This window comes from Python bivittatus, unplaced genomic scaffold (genome assembly GCF_059951505.1).
Source record: "Python bivittatus isolate LINGU-HERP-01145 unplaced genomic scaffold, Pbiv_v1 ctg000310_np1212, whole genome shotgun sequence".
Lineage (NCBI taxonomy): Eukaryota > Metazoa > Chordata > Lepidosauria > Squamata > Pythonidae > Python > Python bivittatus.
The window spans coordinates 5003477-5016854 of NW_028277054.1; the positions used below are offsets into that span (position 1 = coordinate 5003477).

The 13378-nt window shown below is 45.9% G+C and overlaps 1 protein-coding gene across 1 annotated transcript in view; it reads left to right on the top strand.

The window, feature by feature from the left end:
• The first annotated feature begins 4866 nt into the window (after positions 1–4866).
• The window catches only part of CADM4 (cell adhesion molecule 4), a 105873-nt gene continuing 97361 nt past the window's right edge, over positions 4867–13378 (top strand). The window contains exon 1 of the mRNA XM_088139917.1: positions 4867–5028. Within this exon, the coding sequence (XP_087996043.1) occupies positions 4950–5028 (79 nt within the window). The 5' untranslated portion in view covers positions 4867–4949. The remainder of the gene's footprint in view (positions 5029–13378) is intronic.

Here is a 13378-nt window from a genome sequence, read left to right on the forward strand (position 1 = left end):
AGCCAGTACCATGAAATTAAATCCTGGTCCTCTTTTACATGGATCATAATGGGGGTGGGGCTTTGATTGTGCATCTGTGGCTACCGTCTTGACTCTTTTAATGCCCTCCCAAGGTTTTGAACATTGGCAGGTGAGAAAAACACCTGTTCTAAAATGTGCTGACATGCAATGAATCATAATTCCTGAACAGCTCAGCCAGGTCTATCGATGGAAAGCTACACATCTGGAATTTAAATGCTTTGGAACTGTTCCTTAATAACAATTGCTGCGATAACAATGCCCCTTGTTTGGTTTCAAAATAGGGCAGAAGACATAATTGAACGCGGTTATACGAATTAATGTAGTATCTCAATCTGGGGGCTCATTTTGCCCTCCCAGTCCTCATCTTCTGCACATCCGATATAATTAATAATTGGAAATGAGAGAAAAGAATGGTTGGGCAAAATTACTTGACAATTAGAAACCCTGCCTCCTTCATTAAGCACTGTAGTTTGGACTAGGAACCTGGTTCCTTAAGTCAGCTTGATTGATGACCTCGAAGGAAGAGATAGCCTTCCTCTGAAAAATTTACATGGTTTTGCATCTTGAATTCCTGGTATCACCAGCTTGACTTTCTAGGGCATGGAGCTTGTGATTCACTCTACTTCTGTTCCTCCTTCTCTCCTAGGGCTTCATAGTGGCTGGCTTCACTGGTGCCGAATCCTGCTGTGCTTTATTTTTTTTATTGGTCTATGAAATGCATACAGTGTCTCAATCTGATTGGGTTCTAAAATTGTTTGCAAAAGCCATCACAGTTGGCTGGCTTCACACAATCAAACCAAACAAACCCAGTTATAGTGTAGAGTAGTGTTTCTTAACCTTGGCAACTTTAAGAGGGATGGACTTCAACTCCCAGAATTCCCCAGCCAGCAAGCTGGCTAGGGAATTCTGGGAGTTGAAGTCCACCCCTCTTAAAGTTGCCAAGGTTAAGAAACACTGGTATAGAGGAATGTTCTTGGCTGCGTGAGCTGCATGGCGTTCTCCCCCACCCCATTTTTTTTTTTTTTTGCTGAACTCAAAGCATCCAATAGCCTTAGGTTTGATCTTTGCCACAGCACAACTCTTGAGCTAGATTTGCACCCTTTCAACTCTGTTGTTCTCTCTTTCTGCAGCAAGTGGTGGCTCTTAAATGAACACACACAAAAAAGGTCTTTGATGGCTCTATCCATTCCTTCTCCTTGAGAAACTGTAAATGCTGAAGGAGGGCCAGCAGAACAAAGAGTTACCTGCTTATTTTGGCCTTATTGTTCCCTCTCAGTTCTTCCAAAGGGGCCTTCTTGGCTACTGTGGTACAGTCAGTTTGGAAACAGGAGGTTGGCTTAGAGAGATCTTTAGTTGCCTGTAACTTGGGAACTCATACATGGAGGCTTGCCAAAGCTTGAATCACAGCTTCTTGGAAGCACCGGAGGTATGAGCTAGCCTGGCATTTGGTAATGGGAATCCTTGATGGATTTGAACATGGAATATTTTCCTTCAGCTATCCTGTATTAATTTGGCTAGTTCATCGAATGAAGACACTTCCAGATGACATGATTTTCAATCCCAATTCCTTCAAGGTGTATCAGAATTGACTGTGGTGATCGTCTTTATTTCTGTGATCTTCAAATGCCGGGAACAGAGAGAGAACATCATGGGCCACAATGTTCCCTCCAGCTGAGCAACCGAAGAGTACAAAGTCATAATCCAGTCATTGTCCTGCTTCCAGAGCTACAACAGCATCTGGAGGAACAAAAATCCCCTCTCGTGTGCTTTGCAAAGAAAGAGGAAAAAATTGCTTGCTTCCTCTCTGGCATTTTCAGTATAGCTGTGTGTGTTTTTCTGGTCATTTCTGGTCATTTCTCCCTAAATCTGAGCCATTATTATGGATGTCATCTAAGTCATTACTTAGATGTAATGACTTAGATGTCATTACATCTAAGTCCCCATTGAAAGCTGCCTGGATGACATGAAACTGGTTTACAGCCTGGTGCTTTTTTCTGATAGATGCAACCATGACTGTAGACTGCACTGTACATGAGTGTGTGTAGGGAGAGAAAGTAATAGCTTGGCTGAGCCCAAACTGGGAAGTAGAGTTAAGGGTTTGATGTGGGGGAATCACAGGACTGGGTTAAAAATGTCAAGTTGAATTGAGTGATTGAAGTCTTGTCTCCTTTTTAAAGTTCTCCCCAGTGGGGAAATAGCCCATCCCAAACCTTGAGGAGCTCCAGTGTTGAGGAGCAAACCACAAAATTGATGTTCTGTGATTGGAGCTGAATTGCAATCGATTTAGAAGGAAATCAGTTATATTACCAAATAGAAGCTGATGTGAGTCCTGGGTGATCAAAGCCACATGTGCCCTAAATTTGTTCGTACAGTACTATTTTAGGTCGTCTTAAATATATTTGATGCCCCCGATCTGGGCCTACTTTAAAAAAAGAGTAAGGGACAGTTCCAGTGTCTTTTATTTGGAATCATAGATATAATACCCTTGCCTGATGTCTACCCAATCACCAGGTACAAAAGAAAGGTAGCATTTTCCATAGATTATGCCTGAGCTCATAACCAGCTTCCTTCAAAGCTGCAATAACAGTTTAACAACCAAGAAAAAAAGCTTTTATTGTGGAAGCATTAAATATTTTTTGCCTAATGATCGAAACTAGTAAAATCCTAGGCTTTGATGGTTAAGGGAACATTAAAAGAAAATAAGACGGGCTGGCATTTAGACAAGGTTTCTTATCTCAGGCAAGGTCTCTTATCCCAGAAGATCAACTGTGGTTTATATATATATATATTGTGCAGCTTTTGAATACAAATCTAGGTAGCTTTTCCTAACTGAGAAGGTGGAAGTTTTGGTCCCAAGTGCATAACCACAAGGAACTCCAACCGTACACATAAGATCATAGTTCTCCAAGTTGAAATCCAGGATAATACTCATCCTGACCAGCTCTTAAACAGTCTTTCTTCCACCTATGAACATTCATTTTGCAATGTTCATTCTTACAAGGAGGCTTAAAGAGTATTGTAGGCATCTAATCCATAGGGGTTACATCTTAAGAGTTCTGCAAAGCAAGCATAAACACGAGGTACAAAAAAAGGACAAACATCCTCTTTGGTAGGAAGAGATGATCTCTAAGGCAGGTTTGGGAATATTGGCTGGTGTGGGTCTTCCGGGCTGTGTGGCCGTGTTCTTGAAGTTCTGTTTCCTAACGTTTCGCCAGCACTTGTGACTGGCATCTTCAGAGTGCAGGAGCACAGACAGGAGCAGTTCTCTCTGTGCCCAGGAGCTCCTGTCTGTGCTCCTGCTCTCTGAAGATGCCAGTCACAAGTGCTGGCGAAACGTTAGGAAACAAAACCTCCAGAACACGGCCATACAGCCCGGAAGACCCACACCAGCCATCGTATGCCGGCCGTGAAAGCCTTCGACAATACATTTGGGAATATTGTCAGGCAATGACAATTCTCTCTCCTTTCCTAGAATTTTAGAATTAAAAGATTTGCTGAGGTCACTGAACCCAACTGTCTATGGCAGGGTTTCTCAACCTTGGCGGCTTGAAGATGTGTGGACTTCAACTCCCAGAATTCCCCAGCCAGTTCGCACAACGCACTAGGGCAAAAGCTGTATGCAAGAAGTAAGTAATACATAAAGCCAAAAAATCCACATTGTAGCTTAATGGGTAAACCAGGTAAGAGTGTAGCCCCTTCTGCGCAGTAAGGAAGTAAAACAAATAGCATTCAGAGGAACTTTCATATTTAAACAAAAGTATTTAAGAAGAAATTGAAAAACAATAAAAGCGAGAGAATAGGGTGAAGTTGTTATGGACTGTTTTAAATTGTTCTCTTTTTTGAAGGGAGAATGCTGATTTTTTCTTTTTTTTAAGTAGTAGATATGATCTGGAAATCCAATCGCTACTACGCAACTTTTCTCTAAAACAATCTGAATGTGGCTCCAAAGCAGGAGCCAGTAAGGATCCGACTAAATGGGCGACTAATTTTTCCTCATTTGGAAAACAGGATGGAGGGTATAATTTTGCTCTCAAGATTAGCTTGATGGATTATTAAGATCTGCACGGTCCCTGTGCCATTTCTAGAGTTCCTATGTGTAAAAATACAGCCCAATTCATTGCTAAGGCTTCGTTACGTAGCCACGATATATGAGTGAATGAAAAAGCCATTAGCTTTGCATTTTGTCAGGGAAAACCTGTTTTTTTTTTTTAAATACAAAAGACACCTCATCAAGAATTACGTGTCTGGAAATCCCGGAAGACTGTCCCCACGAGCTTTTCCCTCTACATTATGTGAAATATGCACTGCTCTTCAGTGTGTATTTTACTATTTTTAACACTGTTAATGTACGTTTATTTTACTGCTCATCTTTCCTGTGATCTGCAACCTCGAACATAACACAAATATTAATTTAGTGGTATAGGGGCATAGTAAATAATAATTATAATAACAATAACAGTAATACCCTAAGTTAGAAGATCGCCGTGCTAGGCTGATTTCTTGGGGTGGCTAGCTGTTCGGGGATGGCCCTGACTCGGCGGGCTTCTCATCACCGAAACGTTTTCATTAAAAAAAAAAAAAAAAAAAGGAAGGAAGAAAGAAAGAAAGAAAGAAAGAAGGCTCCCCTCATTGCCAGGCTGGGTGCCAACCTCAGTGGTGCCCCCGCCCGCTTCCAAGGGGGGGAGGCGGCCTCCCGGTCCCTTTAAAGCCCCTCCCTTCGGGCCCGTTTCGTCCTCCCCCGCCCTCCCTCTCCCGCATGGGAGTTGTAAACAGTTGCCTCCCCCTGCTTTCGGCAGTCCCCGCCCCCCGGCCCGGCGGCCGGCCCCCCGCTCGCATCTCATTAGCATAGATTAACGCCGGGGGAGCCGGAGTGCAGGTGCGGAGCCGGCGAGAGGGGAGCGCGAGGCGGCAGAAGGGAGCGCGGCAGGATGCGTTCGGCGCGGAGCTGCAGGCACTCGCCTTTGGCGGCCGCGGCGGGGATTTTGCTGCTGTGCGTGGCTGGCCGAGGTAAGCGCGGCGGCGGCGGCGGCGGCGGCGGCCCGGCGGAGAGCCTGCCTCCGGTCTCCCGCCCCCCCTTCTTCCCTGCCTCCTCCCCCGGCGGCTCGCGCGGCTTCGCTTCTAACCTCGCCCGTTTGTCCTCTACGGCTGGCGAGCGCTCCTGCGGAAAGCCCGAGAGGACGAGCCGGCGGCGCGCGGCGGAGGAGCCGGGAGCCGGGCAGAGCCGAGCCGAGCCACCTGCGGTCGGAGCGAAGGAGGCTCCCCCGCCGGGCCGCCCGTCCGCCGGGCCGCCGGCCTCGCCTCGCCTCTGCCCTCCCGGCCGGGCAGCGACCGGACCGCGGGATGGACCGAGCGTGCCACCCTCCGGGGGCCGGGGCCCTGGCCGAGGAGGGGCGAGCTCGCGCTCTGCCCCCGCCCCGGCCCCTCTGCCCGCATTGTGCGACCCTCATGCTCCCCGCTGCAGCTGCGGAGGGCTGCGGGGCCGGAGGTGGCGAGGGGAACAATGACAGAGCGCCCACCCGCCCCGTTTGCCGGGGCGCCGCAGGGACGGCGCTGCCGGCGAGGCTTTGTTAGACGGAGTCTGTGTGTGTGTGTGTGTGTGTGTGTGTGTGTGCGTGCGTGCCCGCGCGCGCGTGTCCCATTCCCACTTTGTCCGGCGAGCCGTGGGTAGGTTAGGGTACCTATTCTGGTTCTCTCCGTAGCTCGTCCGCCAGATGATGCCCGGGCGGGGGGGCAAGGGGGGGCTTGGCAGCACCCTAGAGGTTGTTCACTGGTGCCCTTTCAACTCCTAAATTGGATGGGGGGGGGCGTCCAGCTTCCTTCCTGCTTGCGCCTATTGCGGAGGGGGCACCTCACAATTTCTGAAGCGTCTTTTCCTCGTAGATCAGTTTCTGTGTTCAACTCCGGCGTTGTTCTTGATTCCTGTTTGGGGAAGGGCTGGGGGTCGCTTCCTTTTGTTCACGAGTGCCACGTCTAGTTGTTCAGCTCCCGCTCTTCAATCCAGCTGCCTCAAATGGATCGTGGTGCTAAAAAAAGGCATCTAACTAGCTACATCATCTCTCCCCCCCCTTTCTTTCTTTTTCTTTTGCCCTCGTTCTTCTATCGCAGCCGGTGCCACGAGTTGTACTGTAGAAGGAAAGGCATGAAAGGTGGCTCGACTTCTAAGTGAATCCACCTTTGTCACATTTTTCCTCCCCCCCACCTCTGCAGGGCCATAAGGTGGCTTGACTGCTGGACCCCCTCTCCAAACAAACCGTCCTGAATTTTGCTCTGATCAGTGGGGAGAATTACAAGAGCAAGTACAAGTAAAAATGGCGTTTCCAAATCACCCCCCCCCCCACCAATCCTGGGTATCCGTCAATTCCCATCTGATGCAGCAAGCACGGGGGAGGGGGGTGATGGGAAGAGAACAAAGCCGAGTAAAGTAAGATTGGGGAAAAAAAGAAAAGAAGGCAAGCGACATTTCGGCCGGATGAGTAGCCTGGTAGATTTGAATTTACGCACAAGGACGTTCCTTTGATTCCAGTTTTAAGTGTCTCAGTTTAATGGCATTGTGGATCTGTCTGACTGTGAGCTGGGCCAGGAAAAAAGGCTTTCATCTCCTTCCACCTTGCCGTGGGTGGGATTCATTGAAAAGGTCAGAATTCCAAGCTTTACATTCCCTCTCTTTGCTGTTCAGAGAGAAGAGTGCTGAACTTTACTTGTAAGTGGCTGGCATCTCCATCAATCAATCAATTTCTCTTTGGAGAGGTCAGCTTCTGTTCAGGCAGAAGTTCCAGCACAGCATGGAGTCTGCAAGCCTGTCAGGTGTGCGTCTTCCAGGCAGTTCGCTGTGATCTTTTCTTGCAAGCTGTCCACCTCTCTGTCCTTCACTGCTCAAGGATGCAATTATAAAGCAGGCCAGCAAATGACTGGGATGAGGAATTGCGCGTGGCATAAGGCAAATGGAGCTTGGAGTAGGGTTCTGTGTTTGCAAGTGTGTGTGTGCACGTGTGAGTGACCTTTACAGGCTCTTCTTCCCAGCTTCTATGAGCTGGTTAGATGCTTTTCAGATTGGATAGTTGGTTTATTTCAACACCATATAAAAACGGGCAGGCAGGCAGGGGCAATGGAAGAGTGTGTTCAGATGGCCTCTCAGCCATCCTGGCTTGTTCTTCAACTGAAAGGAGCAGGAAATAAAAAGGTGGTAAATGTTGAGTCCAACTTTTCTGGAATAGTTTTGTGAATGTGTCCAAGGTTTGGTATTTTGAAGAACTTTTCATGCAACATTTCTTAATAGGGACCCGTGCTCTATGATGAAACACATATTTAGGGAAATGAACCTAAACTATAAAATGTTCTTAATAAAGATATGTGTGCATCTTAATAAATACATGCATCATTTTTGGGATAAGCCTATTAAATCTCTGGGAGACTCGTCTTCAGTAAATGTGGACTGAATGGTGCAAGCCTTTGTGGGGGAAAATCCAAAATTGTTGATTGAGTGAGAAAAGCCACCATTTTTCAAATACAGTCTTTTCAATAGCTTGGAGTTTGATTCTCCCTTCCACAGTATCTAGTAGTCTTGCAGATTTCTAGTTCAATTTCAGCCTGATTTTCAGTTCTGCTTTTGCTGATACTTACCAGGGCAAACCTAAAAGCCTGGTTTATTATTATTATTATTATTTTTTGAATAAGCTAGTGCTTCAGGCTTGGCTTTTCTTTTCTGTTTTGGTTGGAAAAGCAGCAGGAAAGTGTGAATACTGTGTATGTCCATGTACGAGTTGCTCAAAATAAAATTGGTGGATGTCCTTTTGCTGTCTCCCACTGCTTGATTTTAAAAAAAAACACACACAGGTAGGGGCAGAAGCTTTTCTAGCAACTGGAGGGAATAGAAGAGGAAAAAAAAGAAACAACCGCAAGTTTTGAGGCAGAGAAGGACATTTGAAAGGCAGAAGCTCTGGCTGCTAAATGAAAGGGTTTGTTCAGCCGAGATGCAAGATATGGTTAGTGTTGATGGGCAGGCACATGGGGGGAATGATGTTCAGCCAGCAGGGGAAGCGATAGCAGAAAGTGCCTGTGATAGGGGTGGAGAAGCTGATTCCAAAGAAAATGGAACTGGTCTTGACTTTAATTTTGTGACTTTGCTACGAACTCTTCTGTTCCTTATCAGAGGCAGCAGGTCCATGCACTGGGTAATTGCATTCTGCTTTAATCAATAGCTGGACTACATCTACAGTACTTTCTAGGTCAGTGAGGGGGGAGTGTGTTTCTGTCCCCTCCTCTTTGCTGCTCCTTCCTTTTCCTACTTTACTCATCCTTCAGGCAGCAGAACTGGAATGGGGTGTGGGCATGGGGAACAGAAGAATGACAGGAAAATGTCTTCAAATCAGCCTTGATGGGTGGCAGCAGTAATTATAGACTGTTGTGATCCTAGGGTTTGGAAGAAGAGGTCCTTGTGTTTGTTCAAGGCACTGGGGCTCCCTGGCCTCTTAGGTGTTGCATCCTTAGACTTGGAAGCCATTCTCTCTCTATAAAAATAGGTGTATGAGTTTGCTTGTCAGAAAAAGACATTTTGCAAAGCAAGCAACCTAGTTTGTTTCCCTTCCCTTCCCTTCCCTTCCCTTCCCTTCCCTTCCCTTCCCTTCCCTTCCCTTCCCTTCCCTTCCCTTCCCTTCCCTTCCCTTCCCTTCCCTTCCCTTCCCCTATCCATCCTTTCCTTTCCTTTCCTTTCCTTTCCTTTCCTTTCCTTTCCTTTCCTTTCCTTTCCTTTCCTTTCCTTTCCTTTCCTTTCCTTTCCTTTCCTTTCCTTTCCTTTCCTTCCCTTCCCTTCCCTTCCCTTCCCTTCCCTTCCCTTCCCTTCCCTTCCCTTCCCTTCCCTCCCCTCTTTCTTCTCTCTTCCCTCTTCTCTCTTCTCTCTTCTTCTTTTTCCCAGGGACAGTCCCATAAAATTGAAAATAAAAGTCCTCTGGCAATCAGGCTTGTCAGTTGAGTATTTTCAAAATAAAAGACTCTCTGGAAAAGCAAGGTTTCAAATAAAAGACGGCTGTTATTTTTTTACATTGCCTTGAGAGGAGAAAAGAAACAAAGGAGCATCCTGTATGTTCTATATAGATTTATGAGCTTCTGGTATAGGAGACAATAATTCCAAAATAAAGGACCTTGGGTAGCTCAAGTTCCTTAAAATGAGCAGTGCTCTGGGCTTTTGAAACTTTCATTCTGGTTCTAGGGACCACTGGAATTCTGAAAAGAGGGCTAGGATTTTCCGGGTCGGGCTGTAAGTTGAAGAAAGACCTGTGAAATTGAGAACCTCTGAAGATTATGTTTGGGTCGTGGTTTGGTTTGTCTTGAAAAGAAGGAGTTTGTCTCTCCTTTTTCCTTGTAATTGGTCATTAATATGCACATTAAAGCACCCAGTCAGTGCATGAGACCCCCCACTGTGGGAGCACACTCCCAGGTCTGTATCCAAAGAGAATTCTGTGTGTGTGTGTGTGTGTGTGTATGCGTAAAAGAGAGAGAGAGAGACACACACACACACACAGACACACACACCATAGCGCTCCTGCAAAAAGAGGGGGGAGTACACAGAGACAGCAACTGAACCCTTTTATGCAAATGTGCTTACAAAACACTTCCTCTGTTTGATGCCAGAATTAATTGTTGCAAGAGCTTTTTTTTTTTTTAAATGCATAAAATAACTGACTAGAATGCAGCAAGTGTTTTCCTCTTGCATCCTGCTTGCCCTTGCTCTTTTTGGTAATCGCAAGGGTGGAATATTTGGTGGAGAAACAGATTTTCCACTAGGCTAATTTTGCTAGAGCTCAAATCTAGCATGAGTTTGGAACATGCCACGTGCCAAAAAGATTTATTTATTTATTCATTCATTCAGTTTATATAGCTGCCCATCTCAGAGCAGTGACTCTTCAGATACCCTGAAGAATGCATGGTCTGCCTTTCCCTCACTCTGTATTAGCTTTATTATATTCATAATAATAAATCCATGTCAGAGTGAGGGAAATGCAGGCTACCTCTGGCTTGCAGATCCCTCTCCTTTTTTAAACAGGTAAAAGTTTTCTAAAAAGAGAAATGAAGAGAAAGAGTAACTGTAGAACACCTAAAAGCAGAGTTCTCTAAACTTTCACATTTTGCAGAATCCCACAGAAGACAGAGTGAGTTTTGACAGTGCTCCCACTATGCCTTGAAAAACTTGACCCAGTTTTATTTTTTAAATGTGACCCCTCCAAATTGCTCAGTATCTTGAAAAATGGCAACTTGAGGAGCGTGGACTGCTGAGTCCTCTAAATTGGTGGTGGTTGTACACCGGGCGCTGATGGTTGCCATTCCACAGACAAATGGCATTAAATAGTCATGTGGTCAAGCCTGGGGACCATATCGAACCAAATAGTTTGTCTGCTGTTCTTGTTCAAAATATATGTGTATTCTGGTGTGCAGAAGGGAGGCAAATTCTGTGCCAACCTTCAACTTGCTCAGCTTCTTGGGATTTGAAGTCCAGCACATCTGGACTTGCCGCTTTGAACCCCTAGTAGTATTTGTCAAACTGGGGAGAGAGACTGTGTGTGTGTGTGTGTGTGTGTGTGTGTGTCTGTCTGTCTGTCTGTCTGTCTGCCTCCTCTCTCTAGAAGTTGTCTAGTTGTACAGCCTCTTCTAGGGCAAAGGGTGTGCTTGGCCAAAATGCAGTGGGTGGGGTCATGAAAAAAAAATTGATTGAATTGAATTCAAAATGAAATGTAGTAAATATGGTCCCACTCCAGTGGTGGATTTAATAATTTAATTACCATTTGGTATCACCCTTTTTATAGTCTCCTTAGGGGTGCGGAAACTTACAGGCAGCTTTGGGACCTCAGATAGGTATCGCTGTCATCTCCCCCTCGGTCCCCTCCCCGTAGCCCTTTGCACAGTAGACTGGCATATAATAATTTGCTTGGGAAAAAGTCTGTGCTTTGGAGAAGGGTTGGGGGCTGGGGTTCATTGTGCTAAGAGCGCAACCCTGGGAGATTTAGGACTGGAATTATATTTTATTCCTAGTAGCCCTTTTTCAGATTTCAAAACTGCTGCTCTTGGTTTGATGGGCAAAGACAGACTCCTTTCTGCTTTTGAATGTGTGAGGGTTTGTTTCTGGGTTATTAGGGGCAACTTTTTTTTAATGGTGTCCTAACCAATGACCTAGGACAGTGTTTCGCAACCTGGACCATTTTAAGATGTCTGGACTTCAACTCCCAGAATTCCCCAGCCAGCTATGCTGGCTGAGGAATTCTGGGAGTTGAAGTCCAGAAATCTTAAAGTTGCTAAGGTTGAGAAACACTGACCTCTAGGATTTTGCTGCCCCTTTGAAACACACAAAGGCAATTTGCCCTGGGGAACAGGAGGCCTGCAGTCCACGTTTCCATCTTGATTTGGAAAAAGCACATTGCCAGTTGCAGATGGTGAATTCAAAAGAGCGATCTGCAATTTGGCAATCACAGAGGGATTTAGCTTCAAATGGCAATTTCTTTATGCGTCTGTACTTGTTTCTTGATTGGTTTTTGTGTGTATCTGTGCATGTGCTAGAAGGGGTTGATTTGCACTGTACAGGGCTATTAGTGGAAAGCTGTTTGTTTGCACCCTGCTAAATTACAGGGGTGGGGGATGGGGGTAAGATAGCACTTTGTTATGGGGCCACTACCCTTGATTTGGGCAAATGGAGGATGGGAACTCGATTGTAAAGAAGGAGGTGAAAACTGGAGATCTGCTGCCCAGACAGGGCCAAAGATTAGGTTTACAACACATTTATTTATTTATTTATTTATTTATTTATCTGTATCTATATCTCAAATTCATACACTGCCCTTCTCACTATACAAGTGACTCTAGGCTGCTTACGAATCAAAAGCGATAAAAACAATAAAAAAATCTTACACACACCCACACAGGGTTAAAAGACTGGGAGAGATGGGAAACAGATATAAGTCTGTTTCATGAGTTGGCTTGCAACTTGCTAAGTCATGGGGGGGAAAGATAGGTGCTGTTTGCTGAGAAAGCTAGTTCTGTTTTAGGATGAAGGAAGGGATCTTGGAATAGGAAATTGGTGGCTATTGGGGTAGTTCTAGACTCCCAAGTCTTATCTTTTAAGGAGACAGCTTCTGATCAGAACCCGTCATGCAGTGGGGTTATGCATTTCAGGCACTTTCTTCCAAACCGAGGCCCAACTTGCACTGGGTGGAAATTAGACATCTGGAACCTTTACACCTGCCTCGGCTGCAGTCTTGTATAAAGTGGAGCTGAAGCTTCTCTTTGGAAAGTCTCTTGATCAGGGTTACTCTCCATTCTGTTACAGACTGGGAGAAAAACGGGGTGAAGGAACAGATTGGTAGGAGCGTGTGCATGCCTGTGGGCACTTCTCATCTGTGCAAAGCCCCTTTTGCTTCTTAAAACAGCTCTTACTTTCAGCCTCATAAAGAGCAGAGCTCTCTTTTAAGAAATCAGGATCTGTCACCTTTAATTTAGTTTGAGACTCAGGGAAAAGCCTCTGGGGCATTTTCCTCCACATGGTGAATGCTAAGATTGTTTGGCAGAGGATCTCCTTCTTAGATACTTTGGTGATTCCCTCCTGTGCACTAGCCAAGAAGGCGGGGGGGGGGGGGACTGTACCTTGCTTGCACACAGCCAGGCTGTCTGTTTATGCAGGAGGGCTTTGGGCTGTAGTGCCAGGATCACATCTAATGGCCGTGGGATTGCAAACTGCTCCTCTGATTGTGCCAGCTGCTGCTGCTTTGCACAAAAACGGAAAATGCAAGAAATTGCAAAGAACAGAAATCAGCCTGCTCTGCCTCAAATCAAAAGCCTGGGTTTGGTTCTCCCGGTAGAAATTGGTTGGGTGGGGCCAAAGCGGCGAAGGCAACGTCAGTGGTTCCCTTTGCAAAAGAAATTAAGGGGAGAGGGGCAGGAGAGAGGCATCCTTTTAGCCCTGAATCCCTTTGCAGTCTCTTGCATACTAGGCATTTTTCCACAAGCATTATGGGCTTTGGTGTACATGATTAGCGTGCTGCTCTTTAACCGAGGTTTGCATTGGTCCCATTTTTGGAGGGAAAAATTGGATTCACCTTTTGTGCCTGGCCAGAATGTCTGTTTTTTGGTTTTAGCTAAGCCAGATGGGTGAACCAGTCCCTCTGGATGCCTAAAGCTGAAAATGGGGTTCTTCCAGCAACTTTAGGGATCCAATGGGGAGCCTGTGCAATGGTTATACTGTACTGTGTTTAGATCAGTGTTTCTCAACCTTGGCAACTGGAAGATGAGTGGACTTCAACTCCCAGAATTCCCTAGCCAGCCAAGAATTCTGGGAGTTGAAGTCCACCCATCTTCTAGTTACCGAGATTGAGAAACA